General features: G+C 39.7%; 1 protein-coding gene across 1 annotated transcript; it reads left to right on the top strand.

The window, feature by feature from the left end:
- The first annotated feature begins 473 nt into the window (after positions 1-473).
- Positions 474-18,791, top strand: LOC128265249 (tyrosine-protein phosphatase 10D). The gene is given in 13 exon segments (XM_053001124.1): positions 474-575; positions 1,924-2,242; positions 2,244-2,301; positions 9,783-10,029; positions 10,182-10,460; positions 11,310-11,988; positions 12,300-12,748; positions 13,296-13,724; positions 13,817-15,954; positions 16,026-16,284; positions 16,365-16,493; positions 17,036-17,516; positions 17,885-18,791. Coding segments are annotated over 11 exon segments (5,238 nt in total). The 5' UTR covers positions 474-575; positions 1,924-2,129; the 3' UTR covers positions 17,494-17,516; positions 17,885-18,791.
- The last annotated feature ends 306 nt before the right edge of the window (positions 18,792-19,097 follow it).

Below are 19,097 nucleotides of genomic sequence, written 5' to 3'. Positions count from 1 at the left end.
TAATTTTTATAACGTTAAAAAACGACCTAGAATATGGATATTTCTCTTATGTCGAATGCGACATAAGTACGCGTTCAAACATAATCGAAGATTTTAATGAAATTAATTTTTGTTATTAATTGATCGTACTTAATAATGTTTTTTGTTTAACCTTAATATACTAAGTACTTTTTTTTTTAATTAAATTTTAATGCGACAGCGATAGATACTGATAAGCTTATAAGAAATTCTCCGTAACTATGAATCGCGTCGTTTCTTTTAAATTTTGTTTATATTTTAAATGTAAACCGGGATTTAAAAGCGCGAATATTAATGCATAGCAATAGAAATGTTGAAAACAGAACCATCGCACTTGTTTCTCTTGGCTTCCTATGTGGCGCCACCTGCTCAGTGTGCCCGTATTGAGTTATCGGATAAAAATACTAGAAAGGAGAACGTTAGAAACGAACTAACGCCAAAAACATATAAGCCATGTATTTCCATTTATTCCGGCCACAGTCACACTCGTTGTTTTTTGTTGCAGCGGCGACGTTCGTCTTGTCTTGTTTTTCGTGTCCGTTTTCGTCACTCTTTTCGTATGTTTCGTGTTATTCGCCTCCTTTTCGTTGCCTGTTTTGTTATCCATAATAGTAATCAGCAACAAGTTTTCGGCAAAAAAAAAATCCCTGAATCTGCGTATTAATACGGTTACTACTTTGACTGCACCCAAAACAAATTTTTTTCTGTGTGATTTACTTTTTTTTAATGTTCTTTTTTTATGTTTTCCATTTAAAATGAAACGTGACTAGTTTGTTTTTAATTGGTGTGCAACAAAAACAACAAGAAGCAGAAGAAAAAAAGCAACAGTCAAGTGAATTTTTTTGTGGATGACGTCGCTGCCGACGTCGACGCCGTTGCGCCGCCGCATTTAGTTTTTGTGCTTGTGTGGGCCAGTGCATCAGTGTGCGTGTCTATGTGTATGTGTGGGAGAGAGAAGTGGGCAGAAAGAGAGTAAGAGAAAGGGCGGAGTAAAGTAAATGCGTGCAATTAGCATTTAATGCAATCACCATTAACCGCCCGCTATTGTAATTTATTTTAACTTCCTTCAGACACACAATCGCAAAATATAGTCGCAGTGCAAAAACTAAGTGCAGAAAAGCAGCGGCAACAACAATTGTCTGTTAATTGCTGGATATTTCGTAATGCAGCAACAATAACAACAGTATCATACAGTGAGCACACGCTAATGTGTACCAAAAGTTAAGATTAAAATATAAACCCTACAAAAAAGTTAAATCAATTTAAAAAAAGATGATTCATAAAATAATATTAGATTCTCGAATTTTCAACAGTTTGTTGCTTTAAATTGTTTTAAGAGTTAATATTAGTTTTGTTGTTGCGTTAATTCAATTAATTATTTGAAATAAATTTTTCCCCAAAAAATTGGTTTAGTTTAACATAACATTAGTTTACAGATAGTCTGGTTTCCCTACTTCGGTTTAATTACCGGATTGCCCACTGTACTCGTAGTAAAGCGCCGTTACAGTCAGCGTTTACGTGTGCCTGTATGTATCAAGCGACTGATTTTGTTCACTGTAAATCACACACTTGCATACATGCAACGCACACGCACTTGTGCGTGGTTTATATTTTTATCTCTTCTCTCCCTTGCCCGTTGACAACAAAGATAAAGATAGTAGTGCCTCTCTCTTACTCTCTTATGGTTGCTTTTCACCTGCAGCTTTCGCTTCTGCTTCTTCTTTTCCTACCACCGATATGTGCATGTGTGTGAACGACAGTGCCGTTATAAATTTGTTTGCCCATTAAACATATTCGTTGCATTCGCCGGCGGTTGTACATATATAGAAATCAGATTAAAAAACAATTACAATAGACCCACAGATCTTCTCTACTCATCCATTATTGTTCCATTTCCCGTTATAGAGAGTGCAATACAAGTGCAATATTAATTAAGTAATAATACAAATGTAAATGTATATCGAGTGCATATATGTGTATGCGTGTGCAATACAAACGAATGACCATGTTATAGCCATACAAATATAAAACAAAAGCGACAAACCCCCTGAAAAGGTAAAACAAAAATCTGCGAAACCTTCGACAATCATCGAGTTTTACTGTACTTGAAAATGGACTGTGCCACGCTAATACAACAACAATTACGGGCACATCACCAGCAGCAACAAATACAAAGACAAATACATGGACGAAAGCGGCGGCGATTACAACAACAACATCACCACCAACAACAAGCAATACGTTTGGCTTGTTGTTGGCATTTTGACAATTTTTTTGACTCAGGTGAGTAAAAAAAAAAACATCAAGATAAAGATAAAACGACAGGTAAACCCCAAAAAAAGGTGGTTACTCTTAAGGGGAAATTTTGAAAAAAATTTCGGTTTTTAGGGGAAATATTTGATAAATGATAGAACAGAATTAAAACCAAAAAAAAAATAAACACGAAATGATACAAAAAAATACGAATTGGTAAAAAAATATATTTTGTACGATAAATAAATTGATGTCTTCTTTTTGAGTTTTTGAGTTTTAAGGCCAAAATATAATCCTTTTTGTAATTTGGATGAAAATTGTTTAAAAACATTATTAATTAAATTGGTAATTAAAAACAACAAGTGTATTTTATCAATTGGTTTGGGATTTAACGAAATTACATCTTAATTTTTTTTATAGTCAGAAGAAGCCTTAATTTAGTTTGTGCTTTGTTAGTAGATTTTTGGGAACTTGTTTGTCCGGTTCTAGTTGAGCTAAGATGTTTGTTATATTTTTTAATATTAACTCGCTTAACCGCTCATTAAAATAAAACAAAAATCAAATTAAAAACAGATTTTAAGTAAACCTGATAGGATGGTATAAATATTCATTTTTGGTCGATGTTTTATGTCTATTTTAATTTTTTAAACCTTGCTTCTATCTTTTTTGACCAAGTTATAATGTATTTACTCATTGGTCTCTTAATATCCACAGAATTACTTTTCTATAATATTATGGTCTTTCATATTCACAATTTATAACTTATACTTATTATTGAAACCTAAGTTTGCTTGTGCTAAAGCTTTGTAAACTTAATGCATAATTTAAATTGCCAATTAATTTGGGAACTTGTTGAAAGTACGTCAATCCAAAATTTATGGCAGGTACTTTCTGACTTCTTCAGATGATTAATCCCGTGATTATTGGATCCCAAAGTATGCGTTGATGGTGTGTGATTTGTGGACCTATTTCAGCCATTATTCCTTGTTTTATTGACTGCATTTTTTTGGTTAAGCCGCTCTTGTTTCGTTTACAAAACTCGTTTCGTTTTGCATTGTTGTCGCATTGTTAAGCACAAGCGAAAGACAATAAAAACCAAATCCCAAAGCAACAAGTAAAAAGTAAAAAAAAATAAAATAAGAGTAAAAAGCGAACGCAAGTAAAACTCAAGGTTGGTTCTGATGTCGCTGTCATCGGAACTTCCTCACTCAGAAAAAATTTCGATGTTCCTTTTATGCGGTTCGTTATTGTTAAACATGAATTCAAAGCGATCCTAATTTGTTGTATCTTTTGTGGGTTAACGTTTTTAAAATACTATTTTAAATTGATTTTTTAAAATAATACATCAACATATAAAACAAAGATATACAAATTGTATCTTAAATAACACTACAAATAATATACGATTCACTATCTAGTTTTGTTAAAATTACGAAACGGGAGGTTATAACGTTTTGTTCGGTCGAAATATTTTGAATTCGTTTTGGATAAATTTTGGCGACATGTTTAATACCTCACGTGTACCTACCGCCTTGACTTTGGCTTTCATTTTATCTGGGCATTGGCGCGATTGCGGATCGCGGGTCATTACGTGCTGGCTTATCACCCGAACTTGGCCGAAAGTATTCGTATTACTAAGCGTCCAAAAAAAAATGTATAAAAAATGCCAGCAAAGAAGAGTGCCGATGACATCAGCCAGGTTTTTTTCCGGGTGAAGAGAGAGTGGGGCGGAATGTTGACAGCGTAACCACAAAGTGTAAGTGTGAGTGGTTTTGGATTGTTTGTAAGCCCCAGGGTATCATTAAATTGGGTAGGCTCCCAGACATTTCTAAATAACTTAGTTTCGTATAGTTTCAAATTACATTGGGTGTATATCTAAATTAATTCATGCAACAGTTAAAACAAATTTGTGTAGCATCGCCTTTCTCTTTGAAATGCAGCTAATGATTCAAGTTAACAATTCATTTCTATACCCTTGCAAGGAGTATTATAATTTCATTGCAACGCAGTGATGGAGAAATTTCCGACTCAATAAAGTGTATAATATGCATGTGTTCTTGATCGGCATCACTAGCCACGCAAACTCGTCTCTCCGTTTAAAGCTATCTGCAAAGGTTGTTTTCCTGTTGCAGTTGGTATATAAGCTTAAACGAACTGGATCGGACGACTATATCATATAGCTCTCATAGGTACAATCGGGTACAAAAATGAAAAAAAAAATTAACTTTGTTTTTTTTTTTAATATTTCTCTTTTGTTCTTCAAAATTACGGCTAAAATTTGATTGAAATTATTCAAACAGTCAGAATATTTAAAACAAATAAATGAAAAACAAATTTTAAATTTTCTTAGTTGTTAATTTTTTTTTAAATTCTTTTGGAATGGTTTTTTAATTCAGAATTACGCTTTTTATTTTATTCAAATCGGATAACGATGTAATATAGCTGCCATTGGAACAATCGAATAAATGAGCTGAAAATCATTTATTTTTGGAATAGCTGCAAGGGTATTTAAGCTTCTTCGGCTTGCCGAAGTTTGTACATACTTTCAAACTTGAGTCGTTTTTCTTCAAAAATCAAAATAAAAAATTATTTTAACTTTCAACATCGTCGAGCTTATTTTATATTTTTATATTTTAAAGGGCACTTGCTTGCTTAAAAACTTCCTTTTCTTTTTATTAAATTGGCCGTAAGCAAAATCCATTAATGTCTCAATTATGTTCAGTCATGTCATTTTTTGAGAGCTGTCTTAAAATTCAATTAGAATTGAAGAGATCAAATATAGTGCCGGCAATTAAGCTGATCCCTGCCCCTTTTTTCGTATAGTATTGAAACTGTGTCAAGTGTTTGGAGATGTGTTGAGGGAAATTAACCAAACCACCATACGAAAAACCAAATGAAAGACGAAAAACTACTCAATAGCATCTTGATGATCCCCTCGTTTTGTTTACAATTTGTAGGATCGATGTAAAATTAACTTTGGCTCAATTAATTGAAATTTTGTTTTCTTTTTCTGTGTTTGGGCGCTTGGGGTTCTCTGGCTTCTTTTTTTTCGGATTCTTCAGATGCTACTGTTTCTGCCACTTATTGTGGGTGCTTGCCTGCTTTATGGATTGTTGGCACCTTCTTTTCTGTTTTCTTTTTTTTTTTTTTTTTTTTGTATCCCCATTGTTTATATGGCAGCTGAAGAAGCACAAGAACTGGTGTGTGGAGTGGGGCAACGAGGGGTTAGAGGGAGATATTTACTACTAATTGGCATGCGGGTGGAGTTGGGTGTTGGGTTAAATGGAGCACACACCCATTGGAATGCTAGAATTTCACATAATTTTATGTTAGCTTACCACCTTTCAAAGAATGTGCAAGGAGAAAAAACGACCAGTGAACGCTAGAAGAATCTGTTGCTTTCTCTCAGCAAACTAAAAAATTGAAAATAAATAAGACAGGAAGCGAAATCTGTATGCAAAGTGGCAACTCAAATAGAGAATCAGAGAATATATATATATATATTTATATATATATGCACATATATGCATAACCATTTATGGCTCGTTTATCTCTATTTGCACTTGACTATAGACCCCATCAATTGTAGTGAAGGGCTCTAAGAATAGATATCTCTTGCTTGGGGATCTACAATATAATTTATTTACTTGAGAGGACTGAACTGTTGGTTTGTTTTGTAATTCAAAAAAAATAATTAAAAATAAAGTATAAGATGCTTTTACTAAAACTTCTTGAAATTTTCTTTGCTACAGTTTTGGTTGCTAAAATATTAATTTATCATTTAATAATTTTTTTTTTTTTACCATTTTTCTGACCTCTGAGTTTACCTGCCATATTAAACTTCCATGACTTCTGACTAATTTTTGTGCTGATACTCAATTATTTTTGTTCGTTAATCGTTGTACCAAATTCTTGCTCTCTCTATCTTTCTGTTCTGACAAAGCAACTACTAATTAATTGATATTAATTGCGGGGCCAACACAAAAAACTGGGCCAACTCGACCTGAACAGAAATACAAAAAAACAAAAATCAAGTTAATAACCAGCTGGCGAAAAAAAATATTTGCTTGGTCAAAATAAGTTAAAATTGCAGGTGGAAGAGGAGGGACATAAAACGACAATTTGTTTATTGAACACAAAAATATGAATAAAGCAAAAAAATAAAAAATACACCCAGAAAAAACTACGCATGACAAAAATTAAAGCAAAATTCAAGAGAAGTTTGTGGCTCACCTAACTGGTTTTGCTTTTTGATTTTGATTTTGAGTTGGATTTGTATTTTATTTTTTTGTCGAGCTGTTCATCTCGCTTGCACGCGCATAAAAATAATTAGCAAACAACCTACAGCGTTTTATACTCACAAAAAAAACACACACAATCATAAAAAAACAAGCCTCAAATTCGATCTCACGCATTCCACGTTTGCGATTTCAATTTGCGTATTGTTTATTTATTTTTTTTTTACCGCCCGGTTTCATTTCGCACTGACTTCATATTTTCATATCCATTAGTGAAAAACTATTATAATTGTGCTTACTATTAATTTAGTAGTTATGAGAAATTATTAAACAGTTTTTGTTTATTAAAGTTCAGTTGTATATTTTAGAGGCCGTGATTAGACTTACTTCTAATAATCGATTAGGAAAATTATATTTTAGTGAAGGCCATTAATTTGATCAGATGTGAACGATTTATATATTATTCCGAAACTTTCCCAAAAATCCCAGTAGGTAAGCAAAAAAAAAAAGTGAAAGGCAAATCCGAAAAAAAATATAACTTAAATTGTCAATCAAAATAGCTTAACCCAAATGTAAGTAACTGCCGATTAAACAAATGATAGTATGTGCAAATAAATCGAAATAATCGATTGCAGCATTTACAGACTAATCGATGTTCAAAGGAAGTATTTATTTAGTTCGATGTCATTAATTCAAACCACGTTATTAAATATGGCAATTTAAATTGATTTGAGGAGATTACATAACGAGTATCTTGTTTTTGTGTTATTAACTGGGATTTCATTCTAAAATTTATTGTTAGCCTAGAATTTTCTTTAATTTCTGTTGGTTTATGTGTGTTTTGTATTTTATTTTGTTTTTTTTTAATACCGCAATAGTGAAACCGTTTTAGTTTATATGATAATAATTGTACTTTTGTTTCCACCTCATCACTGTCAATATCATTTCCATCATCCTAATTATGACCATTAGTATGATCGTTTAGGCTTAAAGGTCATATTAATCTTGCAAATTTGAAGGACAAAATATGAAATAACAGAGGAAAAAAAGATAGGAGGCTTGATCAGAGGTGTCGATGATAAAAGGGGGGCTATTATTGTGAAAAATGGGCGACTGAACGTTTTCGGTTTGATTTGCCTAAAAACCACTTTAACTTCCGTTTTCACATGCAATTGGCTATTGTTATTAATCATTGCCAGTTGCATGTGACATGCAATAAAAACAACGACTGCTAAAGCAAATTAAGAAATCATATTCAAATTGCTATTTACTTCAAGCGTAGAAAAATTTGTTTTTCCTACCATTCAGCTTTCCAGCTTTTTTCCATTCACAGTTTTCAATTGCCATTTTCCGGATATGTTTTCTAGCATTAGCAAGGTCGGAAATTCCATCTTTCGGTTACTTTTTTGGTTAGCCCCAGAAATCCGATATTCCATATCCGTTGTCGGGCTGACGTCAGCAGTAGCCTAATGTCGGAATAACGTTCCCCACGTGATTAGCGTCATTATCATTTATATATGTATATGCACTATACTAATACATTTATCACCCATCAGATGATCGGGTCATGGGGTATTAACAAGTTGCCAGTAAAAACAATAAAACAAATAGATCGGCATCTGCTAATTCAGTTTTTGCATTTTATTTGTATTTAAAAATTGCATTTTATTTGACTAATTAACAGGTACTAAACATATATGTATATAGCAAAGTTATAGCTTCAGGATGCGAATTGCGGTTTCTTTCCGTTCGTCCCTTTGTTGTTGGCTTATTTATTCGAAGCGCTTATATCAGTTGAGTAGATCACTGAAATTAAAAAAAAAATAAAAATAAAAGCAACATTCTACATTAGGTAATGCATGGCATCATTGATAGTTTTATCCATAAATAAACGTTCAACTGACTCCCTAGAAAGAAGATCACCTGAGATCAGTTTACCCTATTGGTAATACAAATCCGCACATTCTTGAAAATCCTTGGAAATTTCTTAAGAAACAGTTCGCATTTCTCTGATGAGCCAGACAGGAAATTCGATCGATTTGCTGCAAATCTCTAAGGAAAATGCCTAACTGACGATATCGTAAACAGATTTTGTATATTTTCGCATACCTACAGGTAAACCCAAACAGGAAGGGTAAAGAAATGCGAAGATCTGTCGTGATTTTCCATATTTTTGCTAAACAACAATGAGGTCGGGGCTGTGTGGAAAAACCCATTGTGTGCTCATTATATAGATGGCCATTCCAAAGGCCGCCCAATGAAGATAACTGATGTCGAGGCCGGTCATGTGTGGTCCATGTGTTGTGGGTTTGGCTTATATAATTTCAATTGCAATGACTGCACAGCACGAGATGCAATCACTTGCGCCCAAACGGAACCGCCGTGAGTCACTTTCATTGGCAATGTGATGGTGATGGCTTTGGCTGGCCAGCCATATACATATGTTATACATTCTCATGATCACCAAGAGATCCACGCTCTTATCTCTCGATTTGAAAGTATTTTGTGAGCGTTATCTGTGTGATTAATGGGGGATCGTCGGGCATGAATGATTGCACAAATGTAGGTCAGTTCTGTGGTAAGCACTGCGGATCTACTAAGGAGACTGCCCACATCAGAATATAATACGGATTGATATACCCTTGAGGATTCACGGGCAAACTCGTTTACACGATTGTTTCTCTAGGCGCGCTAGTATATCATAGACAGTGGAAAAATCTCAATAGGTCATAGGTATTATTAATAATGATCAAAAATATTAATTAACTTTACACTCGATAAAGTTTATTAGCCACAAAAAAAAAATTACAGTTCTTACATGAATAAACTGTACACTACATTTGTTTTTTTTGTTTTTCATTTAAACCTTCTAAATCTTCTCTTTCTCTCTCGGTGACTTTTAATACTTCAGCAGGTGATTTGTTTTAGTCATTATATAGATTTACGTTTACTTCGTAGTACGAGATAAAAATCGCAACTTACGTAATTTTTGCGGTTAAAACTTGATTCATTTGTTCAGTCCTAATTAAACTGTTTTTAAGATTATTTATAGACGCTATTAACCACAACTGTTCGTTGGTTGGTTGTTTTTTAATTGCTTGGAGCTCTTGGTTCTGTTTTACTTTATATATTGTGTTTATTCTTTTGATTTATTCGCTTTTACTGAATTATAAGTTAGTTGAACTTTAAGCGCCAACTTTTTTTTTTTGTGTTGCTTTTTAGTTGTAAAACATCAACATAAATTGTAAACTATTATGCCTTTTTTTTTTTTAGCACACAAATGCCGCAGATCTGGTGATTAACGTGCCAAATGCGAGCAGCAATGACAACGCCTTTTACAGGATCGACTACAGTCCGCCCTTCGGCTTCCCGGAGCCGAACACCACGATCCCGGCCAGCGAGATTGGCAAGGACATCAAGTTCTCGAGGGCTCTGCCGGGCACAGAGTACAACTTCTGGCTGTACTACACCAACTCCACGCATCAGGAGCTGCTCACCTGGACGGTGAACATTACAACAGGTGAGCTTTGCACCACACACTATAGAACTCAAATATTTAAATTGTTTTTTACCCTCCCCCTTAATGGTTCTATGGAATCTATTTGAAAACAATATAATCAAAACATTGAATATATATTGAGAACTTAATAATTGTGTCCTCCGAAAAAACAGCTCCCGATCCGCCAGCCAATTTGAGCGTTCAGCTGCGCTCCAGCAAAAGTGCCTTCATAACGTGGCGACCGCCGTTAACTGGTCGATATTCGGGATTCCGGATCCGGGTGCTGGGCCTCACGGATCTGCCCTTCGAGCGCAGCTACTCGCTGGATGGCAACGAAACGCTGCAGCTTTCGGCCAAGGAACTGACTCCCGGGGGGAGCTACCAGGTCCAGGCGTACTCCGTCTACCAGGGCAAGGAATCGGTGGCCTACACGAGTCGCAACTTCACCACAAGTAAGTCGGGTCAGCGGACAGGAACGCGCAGTCCGCACCGCAGGTGCAACTTCTAATCAACCTCAGCCTGGAATATATACATTTATAACCAGCATAATTCGATATATTCGAATATCCGAATATCCGCTAACTGCAACCCGTAATATTCGGTGATGGGTCATGACTAACATCTAATTCTATTTGTCTCTCACTTTAAAACTATAATGCGCTCAAGTCGGCGGAAATCTGAAAATCTGAGCACCCAGAAGGTAACCTTTTTCACACACACCCAACTAAATCCCTATAGTTCCTCAAGCGAATTCTCAATTCTTTGGTTAATTTGTTAATAAACGGTTGACATGTCAGTCGATAAGTATATCATTCGTAATGCTTTTATGCAGTGGCGCCCAACTCGATTTAAAAAAAAAGCTGGTAGAAATGATAGTAGTAGATTAGTTCACACGGATTGGCTCAGGATTTGGGGACCACTGTGTTGGGCGTGTCGCGTCTTTATTTGTCTTAAATGTTTCCCTACTTTCTTGTACAATATTTTAGCTAAATATTCGTAAATTACTCGAAATCTGTAAATATTTGTTGATACATTTTGTTTTTAGATATGCTATTTAGAGCATCTTTCAAGGTTTGAAATAGTATTTGTATTACTTGGATTTACAATATTTGAGTACAAACTCCTTTTCTTAGTTATAGTTTCACTCTTTCAGCACCCTAAAACCTAATCCTGATAGACTGCGCTAACCCAAACTCATATTAATGCACCAACCTTAGACGTTAGCTTAGATTCTCATTGATCCAACTCTCATTGCATCTCCGAATCCCTCTCTGCCTGCTGCATTTCCTTTTGCCGAACAGAACCGAACACGCCTGGCAAGTTCATCGTTTGGTTCCGGAATGAGACCACCCTGCTGGTGCTGTGGCAGCCACCATATCCGGCCGGGATCTACGCCCACTACAAGGTGTCCATAACGCCGGACGATGCCATTCAGAGTGTTTTGTATGTGGAGCGGGAGGGGGAACCGCCGGGACCGGCTCAGGCGGCCTTCAAGGGTCTCGTGCCGGGCCGCGAATACAACATCTCGGTGCAGACGGTCTCCGAGGACGATACGTCATCGATACCCACCACGGCGAGGTATCTGACCGTGCCAGAACGAGTCCTAAATGTCACCTTCGACGAGGCCTACACCACCTCGACCTCCTTTCGGGTGAAATGGATGCCACCGAGAACTTATAGTGAATTCAATGGCTACCAGGTGATGCTCTCCACCTCGAGGCGAATATTCAATGTCGCACGAGCGGCGGAAGGTGAATCGGTCTACTTCGACTATCCGGATGTTTTGGAACCGGGTCGCACCTACGAAGTGGTGGTCAAGACCATTGCGGACAATGTGAACTCCTGGCCAGTCGCCGGGGAGGTCACGCTGCGTCCCCGACCCGTTCGCCTTCTGGGCGGGTTCCTCGACGATCGCACCAATGCTCTGCACATCTCCTGGGAGCCGGCGGAAACGGGACGACAGGATGCCTACCGGATCAGGTGAGCCATGAGGAGGGATTTGTAAAGCCAACTTATATAATCAAAAATATTTGCACAAAACTTAAATCGTCATTTAAAAATAATTTAAATATAATTAATCAATTAACTTATTACCAAACTAATTTTTAGATCTTTGCCAAAAAGGGAAAAGAACCATTAATGTTTACCCTTTTTACTGCAATAAGCAGATAAAATTATCATCAATATTTTTTTATTTGTTACAAAAATGAAGCCAACTTATTGCCTAACTAATCTTTAGTTCTGTCAACAGTTTTTTTTTTTAACAATTAATTTGTAAACCATTATTTTAGCTACCATGAGCAGACGAACGCGAGTGAAGTGCCGCCACTGTTTCCGGTTGCCACGGAGTCACAAATTACCACGAATCTCACGGAGTACACGATAGACTTTCTGCTGGCGGGACGTCGCTACCTGATCGCCGTGCAGGCCTTGTCCAAGGGGGTGGCCTCCAATGCCAGCGACATCACACGCTATACACGCCCGGCGGCGCCCATCATCCAGGAACTGAAGAGCATCGACCAGGGTCTCGTGCTCAGCTGGCGGAGTGATGTGAACTCTCGCCAGGATCGCTACGAGGTGCACTACCAGCGAAATGGAACGCGCGAGGAGCGGACAATGACCACTAACGATACGAGCCTGACGATCCACTACCTGCACCCGGGATCCGGTTACGAGGTCAAGGTGCACGCCATCAGCCACGGAATCCGAAGCGAGCCGCACTCCTATTTTCAGGCAGTTTGTAAGTGGATTTAACTTACATTTATAAGCGAATCGATGGCCTTGTCATGGAGCGTAAACTGGTATTTTGTTCAATTCTTCTCTAGAATTCACGTCACCACGTCTGTCTGCTAACGCAAACGTCTATCTTAAAAATCTGGTTTAAACACATTGTTGCAGCGCTAGAATTTGATTTGGCCTAGCAACGATTGATAATATATGCCATAATCCTGTTAAAACTGAATTCAATTCTTGTATTAAGCTTTATAGCTCCTAATCAAGTTATTGGGCAGGCCAAACGGGTTGTAGTGCAACCACTTTTTGTCTACTTTTGTCATAATTCTTTGCATTAAAATTGATATTTTATGTACCAATTTTAGATGCAATTGACTGTAATGAATATAGTTTATATGGAAAGAATAGGTTAAACGTTCTGAAGTTATAGGGAATTTAAGAGGGTCTTAGTTTCAGGCATGTTTAGCATTTCAGTTAATTAAACATCTTAATTAGATGTAATTTAATTTCTAAATAAACATCATTAAACGCCCAATCCTTGTATGCTTTGACAGTTCCCAAACCGCCGCAGAATCTCACCTTGCAGACGGTGCACACGAATCTGGTGGTGCTTCATTGGCAACCGCCGGAGGGCAGTGATTTCAGTGAGTATGTAGTGCGCTACCGCACGGATGCGTCTCTGTGGCAACGGATTTCCGGTTTGCATAAGAACGAGGCGAGGATCGAGGATATGCACTACGGCGAACGCTATCTGGTGCAGGTCAACACCGTGAGCTCTGGCGTGGAAAGTCCTCATCCTCTGGAGCTAAATGTGACGATGCCACCGCAACCGGTTTCGAATGTAGTGCCGCTGGTCGACTCACGTAATCTCACATTGGAGTGGCCCCGTCCCGATGGTCATGTGGATTTCTACACTCTCAAGTGGTGGCCCACCGATGAGGCGGACCGTGTGGAGTTCAAGAATGTTAGCCAGCTGGAGGATTGTGAGTAGATATGGAGATGGAGATGGAGATGGAGATGTCTCATGCCCGTGTACACCCACTTTAATCCCGTTCTTCGATTTGAATCCCTTTAGTGAGCTCGCCCAGCGTTCGGATACCCATTGAAGAACTATCGCCAGGTCGTCAGTATCGCTTCGAGGTACAGGCCAGCTCCAATGGCATCCGTTCTGGGACCACTCATCTTTCCACGCGCACCATGCCGCTCATCCAGTCCGATGTGTTCATCGCCAATGCGGGACACGAACAGGGTCAGGATGAAACGGTGACCCTCATCTACACACCCACGCCGGCGGACAGCACTCGCTTCGATATCTACCGCTTTTCGATGGGCGATCCCAAGATCAAGGATAAGGAAAAACTGGCCAACGATACGGAGCGCAAGTTGAGCTTCTCGGGACTGACGCCCGGCAAGCTCTATAACGTTACCGTGTGGACCGTGAGTGGGGGAGTGGCCAGTTTGCCGGTCCAAAGGTTGTATCGACTGCATCCGCTGCCCATCAGTGATTTGAGGGCCATCCATGTGGATGCACGTGAGATAAGTCTAAATTGGACGGCTCCCGCTGGCGAATACACCGATTTTCAACTGCAGTACATCAGTGCCGATGACGAGAAAAATGTGCTCCAGAATGTGACCGAAAAGTCAGAGATTACGCTGCAGGGCCTGCGGCCGTATCACAATTACACCTTCACCGTGGTGGTGCGAGCGGGTTCCGTTCAGGGTGCGGGTTCGGATGTCTCTGGCGGCACCCTGATGCGCAGCAGTGCTCCCATCTCGGCGAGCTATAAAACACTGGCCGCTCCGCCCGGAAAGGTTGACTCCTTCCAGCCAAGGGATGTGCAGCCCGGCGAGGTGAGCTTCGAGTGGAAATTGGAGCCCAGCGAACAGCATGGACCCATCGAGTATTTCCGCATTACCTGCCAGAATGCCGACGATGCTGCGGATGTAGCAAGCTACACATTCCCGGCAAATGCCACGCAGGGCACGATTAGTGGTTTGGTACCCGGCAATCAGTACATCTTTCGCATACGAGCGAGATCGGCCCTGGGCTACGGCGCTGAAAGAGAGCATATCCAGGTCATGCCCATCCTGGCACCTCCTGTACCGGATCCAAGTGTCACTCCCCTGGAGGTGAGCAGAACGAGTAGCACCATCGAGATCAGTTTCCGGCACGGTTACTTCTCCAATGCCCACGGCATGGTGAGGTCCTATACCATTATTATAGCCGAGGATGTGGGCAAGAATGCGTCGGGCTTGGAGATGCCCAGCTGGCAGGATGTGCAGACATACCCGGTGTGGTTGCCCTACCAAGCCATAGAGCCGTACAATCCGTTCCTGACCCCCAATGGCAGCAGGCGGAGCAATCTGGAGGCCGAGCACTTTACGATTGGGTCGGCCAACTGTGACAAGCAAAAGGCTGGCTATTGCAATGGTCCGCTGAAAGCAGGAACCACCTATAGAATCAAGGTGCGTGCCTTTACGGACGACGACAAGTTCACGGATACGGCGTACAGTTCACCGATCACCACCGAACGCAGTGAGACCGTCATAGTGGCCGTCACCATGGCGGCCGTGCTGCTGGTGGCAATGGTTCTCCTGGTGTTCTACTGCCAGCTCCGCTGCCAACTGGTCCGCCGCGCCTCCAAGTTGGCCCGCATGCAGGACGAGCTGGCCGCCCTGCCCGAGGGCTATGTGACGCCCAATCGTCCCGTTCATGTGAAGGACTTTGCCGAACATTACCGACTAATGTCGGCCGATTCGGACTTCCGTTTCAGCGAGGAGTTTGAGGAGCTTAAGCATGTGGGTCGCGATCAGGCTTGCAGCTTTGCCAATCTGCCGTGCAACCGGCCCAAGAATCGCTTCACCAACATCCTGCCCTACGATCATTCACGCTTCAAGCTCCAGCCGGTGGACGATGACGATGGCTCGGATTATATCAATGCCAACTACATGCCGGGTCACAATTCGCCGCGCGAGTTTATTGTCACCCAGGGACCGTTGCACTCGACACGCGAGGAGTTCTGGCGGATGTGCTGGGAGAGCAACTCGCGGGCCATTGTCATGCTGACGCGGTGCTTCGAGAAGGGTCGCGAGAAGTGCGATCAGTATTGGCCCGTGGATCGGGTGGCCATGTTCTACGGTGACATCAAAGTGCAGCTGATCATCGACACGCACTTTCACGACTGGAGCATATCCGAGTTTATGGTCTCAAGAGTGAGTACTTGAAGAAGTGCATGCTTAACTTGTATAGCATTGTTATCAACCACCTCAACTCAACCTTACAGAACTGCGAATCGCGGATAATGCGACACTTCCACTTCACCACATGGCCGGACTTTGGAGTCCCGGAGCCACCGCAATCGCTGGTGCGCTTTGTGCGCGCCTTCCGCGATGTCATCGGCACGGATATGCGTCCCATTATCGTCCATTGCAGCGCGGGTGTGGGCAGATCGGGCACTTTCATAGCTCTGGATCGCATTCTGCAGCACATTCACAAGTCCGACTATGTGGACATCTTTGGCATCGTGTTTGCCATGCGAAAGGGTGCGGTTTTCTACTTACTCTTGTGGCCTTTTTATGTTTTTATTTTTGTTTATATCTAAAATGCACGGTTTTTCTTTCAGAACGCGTTTTCATGGTGCAGACGGAGCAGCAGTACGTGTGCATTCATCAGTGTTTGCTGACGGTGCTGGAGGGCAAGGAGCACTTGCTGGCCGATTCCCTCGAGCTGCATGCCAACGATGGCTACGAAGGTGAGTTGAAAGGATGCTCTTCTCTTCAGTCCCCTCTTCCCCTCTTCCCCAGTCCCCAGTCCTCCCTTTTCCTTCTCCTCACTATTCTATCTGATTTTTCTCTATTTTTCATCCTCTTTTCGGATCAAGTTTTATAATTAATTCCTACTGAACAACTAAATCTGTTTTATAAACACACACAATCTGGACACGGGCTGCAGCTCTTTAATTTGTAAATGGTGTTTTTTTTTTTTGTTTATATTGATTTTTTTTTGTGGCTGCGGTTTCCTTAGGTTTTCTGATAATTTATTTGAGATTGTCACTAACCAAATATTTTTCAATAATTTATTTTCTTCTTTCTTTTCACAATCATACACAAACATCCATCACACAATTAAACACAATTGTAAATCACACAAAAACGCCTAACCTACACATTCCATATGCTTCTTTTCCTGCAAACAAAACCAATTGCAAAAAAAAAAAAAAAAAAAAAAAAAAACAAATCCAATCGAAAACCCCGAAAAAAAAAAACCCACAAAAAGTGACTAAAATTTACTTAGAGCGCCAACCACAAACGAAAATGGGAACCTTGCCCATAAGAGCTTCTTTGGCCAGGGCCGAGGAACTGGATGCGGATTTAATGGCCGACAAGGATCAGGAGCAGCAGCAGCTGACCAATGAAGCGAAGCACAAGTCCAGTAATGTTGATGATGACGTTGTTGATGATGGTGATGATGATGAAGAGGATGAAGACGAGGACGATGATGATGATGATGACCAGCAGCCGTTGAACAATGAAACAACGGCTACTCTATCATCGGCGAGCTGCAGCAGTAGCATTCAGGAGCATGTGGATCTCCAGGAGGTCATAGAACACCCCAACAAACAAGTGCAGGAAAGAATCTGCAATAGCACAAAGTCGCATTCAGACACTGACACTGACACTGAGGATGAGGATGAGGATGAACCGGTGGCCAAGGATGGGGCTGTCGCCGATGAGGATGGCTGGTGGTATTAATAGAAAAGTCGACTTTTGTTTAGGTTTGTACCCACAACAACAACACAACAACACAGACCCATATATAGTAATGTTGCTTTATTTTGTATGTTTCATATGTCATAACCAAATGACTTGCTTTTACTCGCTTTTACCCAAAGACTAAAAACAAGAACACGAAATTCTAACCGCACTGGCAAAGTCACTAACATGGACACATGAACACGGTTACGGGCTAAACAACTACATCAGCTATTCAACCAAAAAAGAATAGAGAAAAATTGAAAACCCACATTAGCCTGTCTTAGTTTATGTGTTATGTTCTTACATTTGAATGATTTGTAGCAGTTTTTGTACATTGTCCACTTGAGTAAATGCTTTAATCTAATATAAAATTTATGCACTTTTCTAGATGACGAGGGCATAGCTGAGACGGGAATCTGAGGATGCTTGCTGCGCGGAAATATCTACATATGATATATAGTACCTATAGTTATTTTTTTACACGTTAAATCTGCCTGTGATGTGCTGGATGTGATTTGTCTACAAACTGGCATTCGGAGTTGCTGTCAAATGAGTTGAGTTTGTGGCCTTTGTTCCTCAACAACCGCCAGCCGCATTTAATTTGGAGGATCGGTGGGAAATCGGGGGACGAAGGCCTCGCGTTTTGGCCTGTGCCATTTATGCGTGTACGCCGTACCGCCTGTTTGCCATAGAGCTAAGCTAGCTAGCCCGCTTATTTAATGTAATGCCGCCAAATTAGACCAAACCAACAAGAGCGTAAACTTAAGTTTCAGGTGTAATAATCTATTACCTATTTTTGTATCTATCCCTTTACCTATTACCTATTACCTATTACCTACCACTATTGCCTATTATATTTTGCTCTGTCGTGTTGTGTATAGATGTGTAAATTTGTTTCCATTTAGTGTGTGCGTCGATCGATATTATGATTATGTTACTATTACTATAACTATTACTTTTATTACTATTACTCTAAACGATTATGTATTATTTTTATCATAAGGCTTAGTTTCGTTTTATCGATAGACTTTAGTCCATGATTAGTCAGCGAAATGTTGGCTCTAGCTGCATGCAAGCTTTCCATATGCTCTTTGGCCATTAGTGTCTCGAAATAAATAACTTTGACTTTATTGGATCTGGCCAGAGCAGCAATCGTTATTGTAACACACCATGCAGTTAAAGTTATTAGCATTTATTTTATTGTATTTAATTATTTTATTTTTTTTTTAATGTGCATCTACACAAGATCAACAAGTTTGTATTGAGAACATGAACAAATAAACAAAGAAGTAAAATTTGATTTATGTTTGAGTAAAAAGAAATGGTAGAGGAATAATGATCTGGATCAGAAACAAAGAATGGGGATGGGTAGCCCAGTTTTTTCCCCTCTTTTGGGCATGTTTTCTTTCGGTTTTGGTCATATTATACGAAGGCTAGTGCTTCCTCAAACTATGCCCACCATACCAGTTTTTCGATGCGATCTATTTGACCGCAGCCCAAATGCGTGCAACACTTTTGCAGTCATAAAGAAGAGAATTAGCGCTAAAGTATGCTACTTTCCAGCTGAGCCCTGAAGTTAAATACTTAATTATAAAAATATA

Source organism: Drosophila gunungcola, unplaced genomic scaffold, assembly GCF_025200985.1.
Source record: "Drosophila gunungcola strain Sukarami unplaced genomic scaffold, Dgunungcola_SK_2 000105F, whole genome shotgun sequence".
Lineage (NCBI taxonomy): Eukaryota > Metazoa > Arthropoda > Insecta > Diptera > Drosophilidae > Drosophila > Drosophila gunungcola.
This window is presented reverse-complemented; position numbering and strand designations above follow the sequence as displayed.